The following is a 20,190-nucleotide window of genomic DNA, read 5'->3' as shown; positions in this document are numbered from 1 at the left end:
TAAATGAGTCTATGTTTTTCTTTACTTGAGTATATGTCATTCAATAAGAGTAGACATTCACTGTGTTAAGAAAACTTTATTAAAAGCCCAGAGTATAAGGGAAATATCTGTAGTCCCTACCTCCTAGGAGTTTATAATTGAATGGGGATCAGGGCAATCACATATTACATAGTTCACAGAATATATACAAGAAAAACATGCAAACTTTAAATTTTTTCAAAGTATAAACTGCAAACAAATAGAAACTGTTTGGAATTACATGCATAATAAGTGCCAAAGGTAACATAGGAATGAATGTCATCTTATTGGAGACAGATGAATTTAACTGGGAAAGACTATCTTTGTGTATGTGTATGGGGAGAAGCAGATTTTACAGTTTTTCTTTTTTTCATTTTGACCTTAAACAGCAACAAACTTGAACATTACAGTGTAAGAAGAAGATCTGAAAAGAGGATCATCTATGAAACTGTAAACTTAGGTTATTCGCAGTTTTTTTAAGCATATGTTAAATTTAACACTGTATTAACAAAACTGCCTGCTTCTCTGTGTCTCCTTCTGAAAATTCCTTCTCTTTGTTATGTGTTCTTTTAATGTTTCAGTACGGTATTTTTTTTAATCACTGTCACTACCTACCAATTGTCCCTCCTTACCTCCAAAACAGAAATTTTCCTTTGTAATAAGTGTAGTCAAGTAAAACAGACACACTGACCACATTTGAAAACAGAAGTTGCATTTTGTACCCCAGTCTGTCACCTCTCTGCCAAGAGGTGAGAAACATGCTTCATCATTGGCCTTCTGAAGTCATGATTAATCTTGGAATTGATCACTATTCTAAGTCTTTCATAACTGTTTCCCTTTATATTATTGGTCATTATAAAAATTGTTTTCCTGATCTGCTTACTGCTCTCTATATAAATCTTCCCAGGTTTTTCTCAATCCATCATATTCACCATTTCATAAGGAACAGTGAGGAGTGGACTTTAAACAGCATTTTGAGGTCAAAGAAGAATATGGCTTGGTAGAAAGGATATCAGAAGGACAGTCTAGGAAATGAAAACAATATAAACAAGAGCATAGAGGTAGGAACAAATATAATTGAGGGGCAGGAAATAGGTTTGCCAGGATGAATTAGAAAGTCTGAAATACATTTTAGCAGGAGAAAATGCAGTGTGTATAAGACCTTGAAATACACTCTGAAGAATCATGTGATTGCTTCCTTATCTTTCAATTGATGGGACTGTACTAAATTATTTTGCATTCCTTATAGCTCTAAAATCCTTTGGTTCCATAAACTCAGACTTTATTCAAGAGTCAATTGGAAGTCATTGCATTTATCTGAGTTTTATCATAGTGATTCTTAAAGAAAATGATTCTAAGTTCCGTTCAAAGGGGAGGTTGAGGAGAAGTTTGATGAGTTGAATAGGACTTGGATGAGTGTTGTGGATAAATATAGGATATGAAGAATACTGAAGAGGAAAAATTGGAAGTCTTTGATGATTTTACTTTCTCAGGTAGAGTGGAACTTTTTCCCTTGAGTTGGTTGGGAAGGATGAAAAGATGGCCTTGAAGAAGGCTATTTGAGGTTGAGAGGGAAGGGTACATAGGAGAGCTGCAGCAGTTTTCTCAGTGAAATAGATTGTGAAATCCTTAGTATTAAGGGGGGCATCAAAGAGGAGAATTTGTAACTTGAAAGAAAACAGAAGATTTTAAATAATGAAGGGGTATAAGCTCTGTAATAAGGGAAGAATAGAGATGCCTTTGGCAACACAGAACTGTTGAGTATGAACTTGTTTTCAGTTGGGTGAACTATGCTATATTTTTAGCTACAACATAAGCTAAGGGGGGAGAAAACAGGTAATACATTTTCTTTAAGTTAGTCTTCAGAATGTTCAGTTCTCTTATCAAGGATATGGTTACTTGTCAGGCATCTGCTCTTTCAAATATAGGGATTTTCTTTCTGTTGATAGAGACTTTTTATGAAATGGGCTGGTCAGAAAAAATAATTATCATCAGCCCTCTGGTGGTTAGCCTCCCCTGGCTTATCTAGGCTGGTCCTTCCATGATAGATACACCATCCTGTCCATACCCGAAGTCTTCCCTTTCAGTTATATGGGGAGGATCTGTCAGAGATTTTACTAGGTCACTTTCATAATGGGGCATTGTAGTTTGGCTTTAGTGGAGGATGGATGGTTTAACAGAGCAACTTCTAAACCTGTACTAGAGAAAACCTAGCAAAAAGCTAGTAGCTAACATTAGCATTGTGTGCACTTAGGTCAAGGGTCCTGGTCTGAGAAGAAATTTTTATGTGTTTAAAAAATATGTTTTATTGATGCCCTTTGTCTTTACCTTATAATCATTTCACCTCTTTCCCTCCAGTTTGAATCTCCTTTTGTGGCAAAGAAAAGCAATTAAGAAAAAAAAATGATACAGTGACTGCATCTGATATTGTATACAGCATTGTGTACTCATATTCCCTGTGTACAAGGGTGGTGTGGAGATAGGTTTTATTATCTGTTCTTTGATATCTCAATTTTTTTTTCAGTTATTTAGAGTTCAGCTTCTTTTTAATGATCTTTTCATTTATGTTGTTGTAGTCATTGTACACGTTTTCTTGGTTCAGCTTTTCTTCCACTCTTCATCAGTTATGCAAATCTTTGAACTCTGAATTCCTAGTGCCCCTCACCCCTTAATATATAATAATATTCCATTAAATTCATGGAGCTTTTTTCAGTCATTCCCCAATAGATAGTCAGCCACTTTGTTTTTTGTTCTTTGCCACCACAAAAAAATGCTATGAAGGTTTTGGTGTATATTGAATCTTGTTCCTGCATTTTGACTTACTATGGCCAACACTGGGATCTCTGAGTCAGTGTCAGAGGGTTTAGACAGTTCTTTCACTTTTCTTACATAATTCCCAATTGAAATTCAGAACTACTTTACAACTTAGTACATTCCTGTTTTCCCACAGCCCCTTCAACTTTGACTGTCCATTTTTCATCCTAATTGCCAATGTGCATTGTGTAAAGTGAAACCCCAAGGTTGTTTTAATTTGTAATTCTCTAACTATTAGTGAATTGGAGCATGTTTACATGTGGGTTTTTTGTTTTGAAACTATTTATATTCTTTAAAAGAACGTAAGCTCCTTGAGGGCAAGGACTGTTGTGTTGTTTTGTGGTGTTTATGTGTATGCGTGTGCGCGCGTGCGCGCTCGTGTGTGTGTGTGTGTGTGTGTGTGTGTGTTATATTTGTATTAGTTCTCTATATTTTGGATAGAATGAATTGATTTGCAATTTCATTAGCCTAGGGAACTCCCAGAAGTGGAGACTCCTGCCAGTGCAAGTCTGGCATTTTCTCTGCAGCTCATTGTTTTAGAGAGCTGACTAGAGGACTGAGAGGTGGAATAAATTGTTCAGTCACATATCTAGTAGTAAACTTAGAGCTTCCTGCTTCCAAAGCAAGCTCTTTATCCACTCTGCTACATTGGGTAGATTTTTATTGGTGATATATTTTCCTATTCTAAAGTTTCTCTTCTTATTATACCTTCATTGTTGTTATTTGTGTAAAAATGTGTTAATTTTATGTAATCAAAACAATCTACTTTATCTTTTATGATATTCTATCCTCTTTTAAGGATAGTTAAGAATTTTCCTTCTAGTTATACTAGGTTTTTTTTTTTTGAAAAATGCCTATTCTTATTTTCTTCCAGTTTTTTAAATGATGTTACTTATATTTAGGTCACTTATGGTGGAGATATAAACCTACTTTATGACAATTTCCCCAGAATTTATTATTAAAAAGAGAATCCTTTCCATAGCAATTTATATTTTGAGTTTTTCAAACACTGCCCCATAATTTGATGTTTTTATTTTTTTCTCAAAGAGTAAAATTATATAACAACCTCTGATTTGGAGAAGAGATTTAGAGCTAATTGGATAACAACAATCTGTAAAGAAAAACACTCTAAAACCTTAGCTCTGTTCCATGCAGTCATCAGCCATTAATTCAGAGGACTGATGATAAAACTTATTACCAATCCTTTGTAAGAGAGGTGATGGATTCAAGGTGTGGAAAGAGACACATTTTTCAAACATGGCCAAAATGGGAATTTGTTTTGCTTGACAAGGCATATTTATTAGAAGGATTTGGTTTTTCCTTTTTCTCTCTCAATTTGCAGGGAGAGGTGGGCAGAGAAGGGGACAAGGTTGCCAAAATGAGAGAGAGAGAGAGATGGGAAGAGAGAGTTATTGAAACATTGTAAAGAATACATAGGAAATGCCAGAAGGAAGGCCAACAAGCAGTATAGATGAACAGCAAGTACAGGCAAGCAGAAAATATAGATGAGCAGGACAGCTTTACAATCTGCTTGTGGAATTCCTTCTGTATTTAAAAGAAAAAGCAAACTGCCCATAATAGAGGTTCACTGTTTCATGTAAACCTCTTTTTCTTTTCTACTTCATATGTAGAATAAACATTTTTATTTGGTGTTTTAAGTTCAGAATAAAACATTTTTAAAAGTTTTCTTGCCTACTGGATCACATCTTTTTTTCTTGTAGAAGGAGGACAGGGGTTGGAAATAATAACTTGGACTAAAATTTGCTGGGGAGGTACATTAGGAAGAAGTGGATAGAAGAAGATTTTGCATAAAGGTTTTCTATAGTCATATCCTTCAGATAGAATAGTATTGGGAACAGTGTCAAGTTCCTTAGAACAGGGAGATTTAATGCCAGAGTGAAAGGCAAGAAGATCTGAGGTGGTCCTGTGAAGGCAAGTATAGAGATTTTTTTAGAAGCACAAGTATTAATAAAAATTAGTAAGAAAAGATTCATGCGTCATGTAAAAATATAGTATTTAAAAGCACAGGAAAAGTTTAACTTTTAGTAAAGATTTGAGGGGGCATTATAAAGATATGGAAATTCATGGAGGAGAGGGTGTGTGGTATGATGGGGAGAGGACTGCTACTTACATTGTGTGACTGGGAAAAAATCACTAAATCTCTTTGGGGAGTTAGTTTCCACATCTGCTTATAATAAATGCTTGTTAAATTGAAACTGCAAAATCGAGGGCTGTACTAGAGGATGTTTAAGGTCCTTTCTGGTTCAACTCTGATCCTATAACCAGGACACCTGGGTTTTAGTTCTTGTTTTGTTACTAATTTGCTGTATGACATTAGATGAACCATTTAACCTCCTTGGCGTCCTCACCTGTAAAATGTGCACATTGGATTAGACCTATAGGGCCTTTCCAGTTCTCAAAATCAGATTTCACAAATCTGGGTTATCATTTGAGCGTAGAGCTACTATCTTGAAGTCCAGTGAAAGTGTATTTTTCTAGTTTCTTCTGATAGTAGTGACACACTACTTAAACCTGATGGCAGCATACATATATTTTAAAGAAACAAATAACCCAAACCCTTGAATGCTGAAATTGCAAAACAGATTTGTGATTGTAGATGATCTAGGAAGGATAGTTGGCAGATTGAGTGCAGTGAAGGAACAAAATAATGAGTGAGTCTAGAGAAGCAAGAAAAGCTTTGCTTGGAGTAAAATAGATTGTAATAGTCAGTGAGCAAACCTTGATTTTTAGTGCCTAATGTGGGCCAAATACTGTGCTGAGTGCTAGGGATACAAGTACAAAGATTGAAATAACCCCTACTCTTAATGAGCTTTCATTCTAATTCGGGAGAAAACAAGGACATATATAAATACATACAGTATAAATAAAAAGTGAATAAATGCAAATGCATTCAAACGAGTTAAATGCAAGGTAGTTTGGGAGGAAGGGCACCAACAGTTGAGTGATCGAGAGAGACTTCATGCCCAAAATGGCTCTTGAGCAGAATCTCAAAGGAAGAGGATATGAACTGGAGGTGGAGAGAGTGCATCCCAAGCATGTGCAAAGGTGTGGAGATGGGAGATTGAGTGTTGTGTGAGGAACAGAGAGAAGGCCAAGTTTGACCGGATTGAGGGTAACAAGAGAGAAAGTAATCTTCCCTAAGGCTGGAGGGGCCAGCTTGTGTCTTCTGACAATTCCAACTTTACTGCTCTTTCCATTTCCTCTCAGAAAGATGGGAAAATGCCCTTCAGAGTAACTCATATAAAATGGATATGTCACATTTAGGAAGAATAACTCAATATACAAGCTTTTCCATCTTTTTAAAAATCAAGATCAGTAAATGCTAATGTGTTATTAAAATTAACACTTTATTAAAAAGTAATGCATGGTGATCAAATTAATTTTGTATCAAGAATCTTTTTTTTTTTTGGTTCTTGCTTTGTGTCACTCTGACAGTCATTTGCCGTTTAGTTCTCACTAATTCTCTTTTATTAACCTCATTTTATTCTTGATAATTGCTTAATGTTGGTAGAGGCCTGTAACTTTTAGATCAAAAGGGGCTAGAACATTGTTCTTAATTATTAATGGTGCTTCAAAGCACCATTGGAATTTGGAAACTTAGTTAAAATTGAACTGTTTAATTTGATGTCTTATTTCTGCTTGCTGAATTGTCTTTGCTATTTGCCTTTGCAGTGTGTAGTTCTAAATACCTGTCATACATAAATGCTGCTGTTGTGAATTAGCAGACACTTTTGTTTTGATATATAGGATGTGAATATCTGAATAATAATTTATTAACTAAGTAACTGAATCACCCACAGTTTGTTTTTAATAAAAAATAGAATTAGCTAACTAGGAACTCAATAGATGTGCAAAATCTTTCTTTTCCTTCAAAGCTCAACTTAGATGCTACCTCCTGAATGTAGCCTTTCCTCATGACCTGATGCCCCACCGCTAGCTGAAAGCATTCTCTCACTCCTCAAATTTTCAGATTGAATTCACATTTCACAATCCCCAAAATTTTCACATCTCAAATTTTCACATTGTCTGAATCCCTTCCTTGCACCCATCCTACTTTATCTTGTACTTTTACTTCCTATGTATAGCATGTTCTCCTTCCTCCCTCCCTCTCAACCCCAGTAAAATGTAAGCTACTTTAGGGCAGAGACTATGTTATGTTTTATCTTGTATGCCTGACGCCTAGCATAATGCCTTTTGCTTAAGTAGTACGTGCTTAATGTCTGCTGGATGAACAAATGTGTTTTTAAGCAGCTGTATATTACATGAAAGACCTTACAATAACAATAGACATTTATTAAGTGCCTATTATGTGAAGGGTGCTGTTAGGCACTGGGGAGAATCTGTTCTAGGCCTTATGCTAGAATAAGGCTTCTTAACCTTTTTTATGTCATGGACTCCTTTGTCAGTCTCTCAAGACAGTGGAGCTCTTCTCAGAATAAGGTTTTAAATGTATAAAATACATAGAATTACAAAGAAAGTCAATTATGTTGAAATATAGTTGTGAAATACGTCGAACCCCAGGTAGAAGGTAGTAGAAGAACTTACAGTCCAGTAGGAAGAATGAGACATATACCTAGCTAATGCAAATTAGAATATGTCAAGTGCTGAGGACAGGTCAAAATGTCAGGACAGATTCACTGGAAGGAAAGGAAGGCCTCCTGGTGAAGGTTGTACCTGTACTAGACCCTGGAATAAGGGGAAAGAAAGGTTTCAACAAGCAGAGTTGTAGGAGAAATCTGTGCCAGGAAAGGGCATACAAAAAGGTTCAGAGATGGAACAGGGTAGGATGAGATAGAGAAGCATTAGTCAACCTGACTAGAGTACGAAGTGTATGAGGAGAAATACTGTGAAATTATGCTACAAATTCAGACAGACTGCCAGCTTGTGTTTTATTTGGTAGGTAGTATAGCACTCCTGAAGGTTTTTCAAATAGGAGAGTGATATGACCAGACCTGTGCATTGGGAAAATTATTTTGGTAGTGATTGCAAAGGATAAATTGGAGTGAAGAAAAACTAGAGGCAGAGAAAAGTTAATCAGACAGCAGCGATAGTTTAGATGAACAAGGTAAGTCCTGAACCAAGACCGTGACAGTGAAAATGCAAAGAGAAGGAACAATGGGATGGTTACAAAGGTATAATTAGTAGACTAGGCAACCATTTGATTATGAGTGATGAGGGAGAAGGAAGAGCCAAGAATAACACAAAGCTTTCAAGCCTAGCTGATTGGAAAAATGGAAATGCCATCAATGAAAATTGGAAAGAGGGTCAGATTTAAGAACTAAATTGATGTTTAGTTTGAAGCTTGTTGAATTTGAGGTATCAGTTGGACATTCAAATGGAAATATCCAAAAGGCAGATGGATTGTTTAAAAAACAAGACAAAACCTTGGGAGACATCAGAGGCTAGTTATGTGATAATTGAAGCATGAGAATTGGTATGGTACATTTGATGTAGTTTATGTATCTTTTGGGAAATCAGTGTAGTGATTTAATCATCTTTTTTATTGCAAATGATATGAGAACAAGTTATAGCCCTAGAACAGTTGTGATTTAAGATATATTTACTGTGACAACTTTTGGATTTCTGGAATCACATTATGACAACTTAATTACAAAATGGGATAAATACTAATTAGACGGCAGCAGAATCAGCTTAGAATTCTAGGATATGATTTGAGTGGGGAATTGTTTTAAATGCAGCTTTATTATTTTGTCTCCAACCTTAAGGGTGAAGAACGTGATTTTGTGTGTGTGTGTGGGAGGAGAGTAATTCTACAGTACCTCATATGAAGTACCAAGCATGTAAAACATGCTCAGTAAATATTTAAGTGATAGAGCTTTAACTCCAGTTCAGATTCCTTAATGAAAGAATTTCCTTTTATAACAGTAGCCTTAAAGTAGTTTTGGTTTGTGGACTAATTTGGAGCAAAAAATCTTGCCAAACATTTATTTCATCATTTTTCCTTACTTCTTGGTGAGGAAAAAGCCTGCCCTGTGACAGTGTTCTTTTGACTCATGCTATTTTGCACTATAAGAGTGAGGGCAGAGACAGTGTTGTTTGGGCTGAGATCTCATTACTAGAGGTGCGTTAAGGAATGGAAGGAAACTGTGCATTAGATTTGTGATCTCTAATATCTAGGAAAGGAATCCCCTGATGGAACTTCTATTATCTCCATTCCCCTTTATTATCATTGATAATTCTGAGTAGACAATTGAGATTTCCATTCTGAAGGGCATATGATGTGCATATTCTTAGTTACTTGAAGCATACTGTCTTTGGTGTCAATGTAATAAAATGCCTCTTGTGTTTTTCTAGTTTCCTTATATTCATTTGACAAGACAAAGCAGTGTATTGGCACAATGACCATCGAGATTGATTTCCTACAGAAAAAAAGCATTGATTCCAATCCTTATGACACTGACAAGATGGCAGCAGAATTTATCCAACAGTTCAACAATCAAGCCTTCTCAGTGGGACAACAGGTGTTTATTTCTCTTTATCCCCATCACTTCACTGATATCCTAATTTCTGATCCTAATCTAGTTATATTAGATAATTCATTTTATTTCTTTGGGACTAATGAACATAGCAGGTCTGAGAAAGTAAGAATGGAAGAAAGTTTAGAAGATAGGTTTATAGGGATGTTAGGTGTTTTCTCCCCTTACTTTATCATGAATAGCTTTTTCCCTTGCCTCAAATGTAGAGACACTTTATCCTATTTTATATATCATATGCCCATTTTATTTCCTTCTTTACTTTGAGATACCTCCTCTTTTATACTATGCCTAGTATAATTAGCAAATTAAATTTTCTTAACTATGGACCTCATAGGAGGAGAATATTGGCATGCTGGTAAAATTTGGTATTTTCAAAATATAAATTGGTTTTATATAGTATCAGCTGATGAATAAATACATAAACAAAAGTATATACATGTGTATATGGATACACATGTATACCTATGTGTATATAGGCATCTATGAGTATACATATTTTTGTGAATGTGTGTTTATGTTTTCGTTATGTGTATTGCATTTTCATCATTTATTATTATCATTGTTATTTAGGAGTTGACTTTAGAAAGGAAGAGCACAATGCTGGACGCTAGAGAGTAGTATTCCGGACCCAGCATCACTCACTGACAGACGTGTGCTAGAGTTGTCTGATGATTCTTGTTGCATTTACTTTTAGTGTTGCTAGCTAAGTAAAGACCATTAAATGATATCAGAAGACACATTTTGATGGACACCAGCTGGTGGATGTAGAGCATGCCTTCTTTTTTTTTTTTTGGAGCGGGGAATGCAGGGCTATTAGGATTAAGTGACTTGCCCAAGGTCACACAGCTAGTACATGTGTCAAGTGTCTGAGGTCGGATTTGAACTCAGGTCCTCCTGACTCCAGGGCCGGTGCTCTGCTCACTACACCTAATAAAGTAGAAAGAGTTAACCTCACTCAGTAAAAAGTGTTCATATTATAAGTTGTTTTTTAAAAACTAGTTTTAAATTTTTATTATTTATATTTAGCATTTTTTTAAATTTTGAGTTCCAAATTTTCTCTCTCACCTCTTCCTCCATACACTGAGAAGGCAAGCAATATATCAGTTATATATGTGAAATCATGCAAAACATATTTCCCCATTAATTATATTTCAAAAGAAAAACAAAGTGAGAAAATCGTACTTCAGTTTGTACTCAGAGTTCATCAGTTCTCTCTCTGGCGGTGGATAGCATTTTTTCATCATTAAGTCCTTTGGAATTATCTTGGATCATTGTATTGATCAAAGGAGCCAAGTCTTCCACATTTGATCCTCATTACAACATTTCTGTTACTGGGAACACTGATCTCCTGGTTCTTCTCACTTCATGTTATATCAGTTCATAGAGGTCCTGCCAGATTTTTCAGAAACCACCCCCTTTGTCATTTCCCACAACACAGTAGTTCTCCATCACAATCATATGCCACAATTTATTCAAACATTCCTCAATTGATGAACATCCCCGTGATTTCCATTTCTTTGCCACCACAAAAAGAGCTGCAATAAATATTTTTGTACAAATAGATCCTTTCCCTTTTTCTTTGATCTCTGAGATACAGACCTAATAGCGGTGTTACTGGTATATGCACAGTTTTATAGCCCTTTGGGCATAGTTCCAAACTGTTCTCCAGAATGATTGGACCAGTTTACTACTCCACCAACAGTTCATTAGAGTACCTATTTTTCCCTCATACCTTCCAACATCTGTCATTTCTGATAGTTGTGGGGTATTACCTCAGAGTTGTTCTAATTTGCCTTTCTCTAATCACTAGTTATTTAGACCATTTTTTTTTCATATAACTACAGATAGTTTCGATTTTTTCTGAAAACTGCCTGTTTTTATCCTTTGACCATTTACCAATTGGGGAATGGCTGTATTTTTATCAATTTTATTCATTTCTGTATTCAGTATATATTTGAGGAATGAGGCCTTTATCAGAGAAACTTGCTGTAAAATTTTTTAATATTACTTCATTTTCCATGTTACCTTTTTGCAAAATATTGTTTCCTTGATTATCCCATTTAATTGGGTCTATTTTGCACGTTGTTTTGAAGTTCAAATATAGAATAGCTTAGAAAAGAAATAGTTTAGGAAACAAAAGCCTGACTGATTAAAAGACTGATTAAAACAACTAAAACAGTACTGTTTCACTCATCTGGTCCGATTTTACAGTTTTCTTACTGCAACAGCATCAGAAATCTTTTCCATTAACCGGTTCCATTGTTTTGGATATAAAGAAATACCTTTTCTGCCAGGTTTCATTTCTCTGTCCTCATCCATCCAGTATTCTCTAATGTCACTTAGACCTTTTTCTGGAAATGACATATTTCATTTTACCAATCTGGAGCATATGGTCATCTCTGCTGTTGTCTTATTTGGTTCTGGCTGCTGCCTCAGAACGTTCTCCTGCCTTTTGCTTCTTTGAGGGTTTTTACAGAGGAATGCTTTTTCCTCTTAGCCTTTTTGTGACTTTTGCTGTCAAAATCAGTCCCAGATGAGTGATTGGGCATCACTCTTCCTGCGGCCACTTTGCTGTTTGCTTGGGAGTTGACACCTTAATCATAACCTTTAACACAAGCAATTATAATTGCTAGTTCATTTAAATCTGTGGAAAGGAGATCTCTCCTAGGAAAATAGGATAGAAGAAATGTCTTCCCTTTCACCATCAATTCTAGCATTTATCCTCCTCTTGGATTGTTGGGGAGTCTGGGATGAAAGATATTAATGTGTATGAGTTTTCTTCACTGTTTTTCAGCCACCATTCCTTTGTTTGAAATATTTTTTCTGCTATTTGTAAGTAGCATAGAAAAGAGATAAAGCTAGTTGTCAATGTTGAGTTTCCTCTGGGACAAAAATTGCATTGTGGAGGGTGGAGGCTACTATGGAGAAAGCTATTGCTACACTCTTACTTTTCTCCCTTTCCTCTTTCCTATAAAGCTTGTGTTTAGCTTCAATGAGAAGCTTTTTGGTTTGTTAGTGAAAGATATTGAGGCCATGGACCCCAGCATCCTGAAGGGGGAACCTGCTACAGGGAAAAGACAGAAGGTATGGATCACATTAATGTTTCAACTATAAGTAAAATGATTTGAATGTAAATGTTAAAAATTGACTTTCTTAAGTTCTGTCTTACATGGTTATTCTTTCCAATGTTAAACACAGTGGGAGAAAGAGTTGATCTTTGCAGCCAATGCTTCTCAATTTTCAGACATACTATTTTTGATATTAATAAATATGCTATTAAACCTGGGTATTTGTTTCAGTCTTTCCAGAACATAGATGACATTTTAAAAAATTAAGGACAGCACTCTGATTTATATTACTTCAAAAGATATGACACTAAGAATAAAGGATGGAAGCTCTTTATAAGATATATAACGAAGTTACTGTTTTTTGGTCATTTACTTTGTGTAACCCCCCAAAATCTTATTTTTATCTGATACTTTGTTTTGGGCAAGGCAGTCCAGCAACCATTTGCGCAATATTAGACTATAATTATTTGTCCATCTTCCTGCAGATTGAAGTCGGTCTGGTTGTTGGAAATAGTCAAGTTGCATTTGAGAAAGCAGATAATTCTTCTCTCAATCTTATTGGTAAGAATTATAGTGTTTTGAAAGGTGATATCTTGAATGGATTTTGACTTCCTCTTAAAATGTCACTAAGTATGGGTCTAAGATCTAATCTGATTTTTTAAGGTGAATAAACAAGTCTACTCCCTTTGCAAGAAAGCCTCTCTGTGGGAATGACAAATTCAGGAAATGATCCTATGTTATTTGGAAAGGCCAGGGCATGTAAAAGGAAGAAGTCAGGCTTTTTCAAACATAAGTGTAGGAGCACACATATTTTTCTTTCATATATATATGTACATACGTATACACATATATATATACACACATATATACTTGTTAATTTTTTATATTTATACAAAGTAAGATTTATTACAAACACATACATATGTATATACATATACACACATATGTACAGCCCTAGTTTAAAATTCGTAGTTAAATACGTTGGTAATTAGAAAAGCATATGGCCAATAGTTGATGGATCTATAAAGTTAAGGTTTTAAAGGGGAGTCTTAAGGAAATCTTTCAGCTAGTGAATCCTGCCACAACTAGTAACCATAGTCCAGCAACAGTCCAGCAACTAACTTTACTGTAATGAGAGACTACCAGATTTGATAGTAATAAATCTCACCAATCATATCTTGTACCATGTGTCTTGAAGGTTATGCTTTTTTGGCTTAAGTAGTATTAGAAAACAGTAGAGATGGTTCTTATACCTTCTCAACGTAAGTCTGAATTTCTATCAAAATTATATGAAAAGATTCGTAAGATGCTTAGTCTTACACCAAGTTTTTGCTACTTTTGTTTATTGTTTCTGTATCTTGACTTATTTTGACAAGGCATATTTATTGGAAAATCATCATTCCATTAGATAGTTATTCTATCAAATCATTTATTCCATTTAGTCCCAGAGCCAAAAATACTCCTATTTAATTCCTGTCCAATTTTATAATGTGTTTGTGTTGGAAAGTGTGATTTACAGAAATTTGCTTTGAAACCACCATTTCAAAAGTTCCAATTCAGTCTTTGCTGTGTTCATGAGACACAGTTTGATATAGTGAAAAGAATATGAGATTTAGAATCAGGCAGCTTGTGTTCACATTCTGACTCCGTTACTTACTGGCTCTGGGACTGGGCAAGCCACTTCAAGCTTGAGCATCAGTTTCTTCATTTCTAAAAATGAGAAAGATAACCTCCATTACCCATTGCACAGTGTTTCTGTGAGAAAGGTGCTTTGTAAACCTTAAAGCACTCTATACACATGAGGTCTTATTTTTATTCAAAGTGTCATGTTCACAGTAATAGGTGATATAAGGAAGAAAGTTTCTGCCCGCACAAAATGTATAATTGAGTTGTGGCAGAAGATATATGTGAAACAGCTGAAAAAGGCAGCATAATTAAGTGTGAAAAGGTGTGGTAAAAATAAATTCAAAAGAGGTATATATTCATTTATAAGAACAGTAGGTCACATTTTTATAGTGATGTAGGTAGGCAGTGCAAGTAGTGTTATATAGGTGAGGAAAATGTGGCTCAGATGTATAAACCAGTTTGTAGGATGTCACACAGATAGATCAGCAGGAGGAGGATTTGGGATTTGAACTTAGGTCTCCAGAACTGCACTTCACTGTTTCCTGGTATGCTTCCTGTATTTTTGCATGGGACTTTGTATTTATTATTGAGTTCAATTCACTTCAGTATACATTGATTCAGAACTTACTACAGGTACAACATGGTACAAGGTGCTGGGGATACAAGGAAAAATGAAAAGTCCTTACTTTCAAAGAACTTACATTCTGCTGGAGTTATTGGGAATTCACTGATTGCATGGGGGTGGGGTGGTGATTTTTTTTTAAATTTTCTGGCACATATGCATTGTTCTGAGGAAGGTGCAATAATTTCCTATTCCTTCCCATTATGTTTACTAATAAATTAGGTGCAGAAATAGTTCTTTCATGGTTTTAATTAATATTTGAAAATATTAAATGCTATAATGATTTGAAATGTTATGACATCAAGTATTTGAACACAGCTCCCACCTGAGCATATTAGACTCAGGGGCCCAGGATAATGGTGTTGAAGGACTGTCATGGGGATGGGGGCCTAGACTGGTTTTCTTTGGCCCTGGAGGGCAGAACCAGAAGCAAAAGATGGAAGTTCTGAAGAGGACAATTTAAGTTTAATGTCAAGGGAAACCTCTTAACAATTCAGATTATCCCAAACTACTTGGTGAGGTAGAGACAGGGCTCCTGAAGCCTCCTTGGGGCTTTTCACCGAGGCTGGAGGACCACTGGTCAGGGAATTCCTTTCATGTACCAGTTGGACTAGAGGGCTGCTGAAGGCCTTTCCAGCTCTCAGATTCTCCATTCTTTGATCTATGACCAAAGGGAGGGGAAGAACAGTTTCCTATTTCATGAATCAGGAGTTGGTTTATACTGATTTTTTTGAACAATAATCATTGAGTAGCTTAAAAATGGCCACGTGCCATTTTAACTGTCACTTCAGAAAAACTGACCTGGGGTCCCTAGGGTAAAATATGAAAATGTAGAACTCCAAACACATTTTCATTTACTTAGGAAAACCAGTGATTTTAATGAAGGCCAAATATTTAAAACAAATGATTAGTTTTCATAGCGTGTTGACGCTGTGAATGGATGTTATCCTGTCTCTTGAGTTATCTCTGACGTATCAGAAAAACCTAACCAATAATAGTAAAAATGATAATTCCAGATGTTGTATCTAGAAATGAAATAGATTAGGAACAAACCCACTAATTTCTCAAATGAGTTTGAAAACGAGATACTTAGACTGACGTGTTGAAAAGTCCCTTTTGAGTTTTATGTCACGAATACAACGAATAGATAAATGATACAAAACAAAGTAATTCCAAAAAAGCTGGCATTTGCTTCAAGTATCCTGAATGAATGTGTTCTGTGGTATTTGACAGAAACATTTCAGGATCCTCACACGACTCTATGCAGTGGCCATTGCTACGGTCAGGAACATAACAGGAAAGTTGAAGTTATTGAAGGATATCCACCCCATTCCCCACCCCGCCCCCCGCTCCCTTCTAGCTATGTCTCAGATACCATTAGGGCAGAAGAAACTTGAGAGAACTTTTGGAAATCTTAAGAGTGAAAAATTACATTATTATCTATTTGCTACTGCAGTAGAAATCTTGGGTGCCATATTGCCCAGTTAAAGGCAACAAAAAAGAATCATGTAGAACTGAATTTGGAAAACAAAAAGTTTATCAGAAATTCTAGATTCCCTCAATTAGCCATTGAAAAAATCCAAAGCTAAGGCAATACAAGGAGTCAAAGCAGAGCAAAGAGCTAAGTAGATAATTAAACAGCAACCACAGACTTTACTATTGGTGCTTGAGAAACAAAGAAATCAGAAGAGAGAGAGAAAACTCCCAAAGAAAGAAGATGTGGAAAATGTCTGGTTCACTATATGGTCACAAGAAACCCAACACACTGAAAAAGCGTGTTGGAACAAACCAAAACCAGCTTAATATAATGAACTTAGCACAGTTCCTGGCACATGGTACTAAGTCCTAATAAATACTTGTTAACTCACTGAACAATACAGCAGTTACATTAAGGGAAGGGACATAATTGAAGTTGCATTTCTCTGCAAAACTGGAAAGCAGGGGGTTGAATAAGATCTGTATTTGCCGGCTCAAATGCTTCACATCAACTCTAGTGAGGCATTTTGCCAGTTTCCTTTCAGATGCAACACTGAGCCTACTTTCTTAACAGAAGGTAGCACATATCAAAAAGATGGAATCATCAGTGGCCCTCTAACTATAGACCAATTAGTGTATTTTTGTGCTTCAAACCAAGCTCTCACTGCTTTTATTTTTTTAAAAGTCTGCACATATTTACAAGAAATAATGTGTTAGCTGAAGAGCAAAACCTGTATGCCAAAAAATTCTAGGGGAATGAAGCACAACTGGTTGTCGGTATTGAATAAAGTTCCCCAAAAGTGTGGTTAACATCTCTACTGCCATGAATCATAATCTCAAAGCCTTTAATGCAGTCATGTGCCCATCCATCATATTCATGTACTGCAAATAAATAAAATAGACCCAAGTATAGTGATAACAATAGGGTATTTGATGTCTACAAGGAACACTGTTCTAAAGCACCAGCACTACTGTGGTAATTTCAATAACAAGTGATATAAAATGTAGCATTTTTTTTAGGGACACAGTTTAAACCCATTATGGTTCCTTAAAGTGCATTATTGTATCTCCTAAATTGAATTGAATGCAAGTTCCAAATTAAAGAACCCGATGCAAAACATTAATTATTTGATATACATAAATGATAAGCTATATTACTCCACCAAAAAAAAACTCCACCAAACCCCAAAACATGAAAACACTTCATCTCATAGAATCTTTTTCCAGTGATATTAAAATGTTATTTGAAAAAGAAAAGTAAAAAACAAAATAAAATAAAATGTTATTTGGATTTGATATGTGTAAAATTGTTGATGTGTGTTAAGGAAAGATAAATTGACAGTACTAGCTTGAATCTGAAAATCAAATTGAACCGATGGATGAAGACAGTGCTTAAAAATATCTTACTCTATAGGCAAGGCCTATTAAATTGATCAAGGAGAAAGCTGGGGATGCCTTTATTAAGTGACTTTCTGAAATCCTGAACTGATAGCTAAGTGGGAACAGCATGTTTAAAGGAATTTGAACCTCTCTTCATTCTGTTCCTGTTTCTCTCACAGTCTTTTCATCTGCTAACTTTGACTGTGTCTTGGATCCCCACTTTTCCCTGCTAATGATCCTGCATCCTTGTCTATCCTCTTCACCACTGGTTATGCCTTCACCTGCCAAACACAGTGGTCCTGGAGTAAGAGTTGGAATACTTGGTCCCCACTGCCATTTCAAGAGTCTGCCTTACCATCACTACTTCTGTCCTTTTGAAGATCACTCTATTGAAATTTTTCACCTAGTCAAGATCTTATTGGCTGTTGTATACAGACCCTTAGCTCATCTTCGGTTCTCAAGGAGATCACCAACTGGCTGGCTGTCTTCCTCACCTTCCCAACTCCTGCCCTTCTACTAGGGACTTTAACGTCCATATCAATGCTCTCTCAAACTCTCTAACCTTCTTTCTTCAATCTCTCAGACTCTTTAAATCCCACGAACTGCTCCTTCACTCTACCTCAGTCAGACTGAGGTTGGGATGGTCGTAGGCCAGCTTTCACAATTACTCACAAGTGCTCTACTTCCTTAATGCAGAACTCTGATATTCCTCTATCTGACCATAACCTGCTGTCATTCTCTCCCTCTCTGTGCTTCACTCCTCCTGAAACTGTGCCTTGCCTTGTACCTTCAAACTTTTTCAGGCTATCATGTCTTCTCTGACTTTACTTTCTCCCCTTTTCCATTAACCCTCTAGGTAGTCAGTTCTACACTGCTCTGGAATCCTTCACCTCATTGTCTCATCCCTGGATTACTCCAACCACCTTCTTCCTCTGCTCCTACATGCTGAATGGAATTGGAGGAAATACCACAATTGCGCTCCCTAGGAACATTATATATTCATGTTATCCAGCTTCAACTGGACCCTGATTTCAGCAAGACAATCATTTTATTACTCCCCAATTGATTCCCTTTCTTATTCCTCACAGAGGCCATTCCAAATCTTCTCAGGCCTCTCCCGCTTTCCCCTTCCCATCTCTTGGCTGAAGACCATGTCTCTTCACTGAGACAGTTGAGACCATATGTTGTGAATTCCCACTTCTCTCTTTGCTTTCCTGTCCGGACCCCCTGACATCATCTCCCACTCTCCAATTTTACCTCAGTTTCTGACGAGGAGGTGGTTCATCTCAGCAAGGCTTCTTTCTGCCTGTACCCTTGGTCCCATCAACCATCTTCTCCGACAGATTGCAACCTCAATTATCCCTTCCTCTGATCTTTAACCTCTCCCCTTATAATGCCTTCCCTCCTGCCTTCACACATGCCCACGTCTTCCCCATCCTTGAAAAATTTTCACCAGATTCTACCACTCCCTCAAGCTGTTCTGTATCCCTTCTCTCTCAGCCAATGTAGAAAAAAGCTGCTTACACTTGTTCTTTCCACTTTCTCTCCTTTTACTAACCCTTCAACCCTTTGAAATCTTGTTTCCAGCTTCATCACTCAGCTAAAACTGCTCTTCCAAAGTTGCCAAAAATGACCACATCTGACAATCTTTTCTCATATTTCATCCTTCTTGAACTGTTTGCTGCCTGATGCCATTAACCACCCTCTCCCCTCTGGGTTTTCATGACTCAACTTTCTCTTGGTTCTCTTTTTACTTGTATTACCATTCCTCAGTCTTTTCTGTTTATTCACCATCCATATCACCCCCCACGTGTGTTCCCTAAGGCTCTGTCCTGGGACTTTTTTCTCTATGCTGTTTCTCTTGATGACATCCTCAGCCGCCATGGGCCTAATTATCATCTTTGTGTAGATGACAAACAACATCAAACATAAATATATCTCGTCCTAGTCTTTCAGGCAGTTAATCAGCAAGTATTTATTAAATACCTACTCTGTGCCAGGCACTGTGCTAAGTATTGAGGATACAAAGAAAGGCAAAAGACAGCCCCTACCTTTGAGGAGCTTACAGTCAAATGGGGAGAGACAACTAACAAACAAATATATACCAACAACCTGTATAGGATAAGTAGGAAAAGCATTAGAATTAAGAGAGATTGGGAAAGGCTTCCTGTAGAAGCCAAGGAAGCCAAGAGGTGAAGATGAGCTTTTTCCTCAGCTTTATCCATTATCACTAATTGCCTATTGGATGTTCCAAACTGGATGTCCCAGACACCTCTCAAGTTCAGCATTTCCAAGACAAGACTCATCTTTTCTCTCAAAACCACCCTTTTAATCTTACCTTTTTGTTGAAGGCACCATCATTCTTCCAGTCTCACATATTTGTAAACTTGGTGCTATCCTTGACTCCTCACCAACTATCACTCCACATACTGGATAATCAGTTGCCAAGTCCTGCAGTTTTTACCTCCACACATCTCTCACATCTTGGCCCTTCTCATTTTTCACTCAATCACCCCTTAGTTCAGACCCTCCCTGTCTGTTGCCTGGATTATTAGAGTGACCTCCTCATTGATTTCCCTACCTCAATTCTCTACATATTTCAGTTCACCCCTCACACTTTAGCCTTAAGTGCATATTTGACCTAAAATACATTTCTTCCTCAGAGAAT

The 20,190-nt window shown here is 36.5% G+C and overlaps 1 protein-coding gene and 1 pseudogene across 1 annotated transcript in view; one reads left to right on the top strand and one right to left on the bottom strand.

Moving 5' to 3' along the window:
• Window positions 1–20,190, top strand: part of NSF (N-ethylmaleimide sensitive factor, vesicle fusing ATPase) — a 191,256-nt gene that overhangs the window by 29,556 nt on the left and 141,510 nt on the right. Inside the window, 3 exon segments of the mRNA XM_036755634.1 lie at window positions 9,169–9,335; window positions 12,327–12,434; window positions 12,904–12,979. Coding sequence (XP_036611529.1) covers window positions 9,169–9,335; window positions 12,327–12,434; window positions 12,904–12,979 — 351 coding nt within the window.
• Window positions 11,556–11,899, bottom strand: LOC118846626 (annotated as a pseudogene).

The sequence above is a fragment of the Trichosurus vulpecula genome, chromosome 4, assembly GCF_011100635.1.
Source record: "Trichosurus vulpecula isolate mTriVul1 chromosome 4, mTriVul1.pri, whole genome shotgun sequence".
Lineage (NCBI taxonomy): Eukaryota > Metazoa > Chordata > Mammalia > Diprotodontia > Phalangeridae > Trichosurus > Trichosurus vulpecula.
Note: the sequence above shows the minus strand (reverse complement) of the source record. Positions and strands in the feature narration are given on the sequence as shown.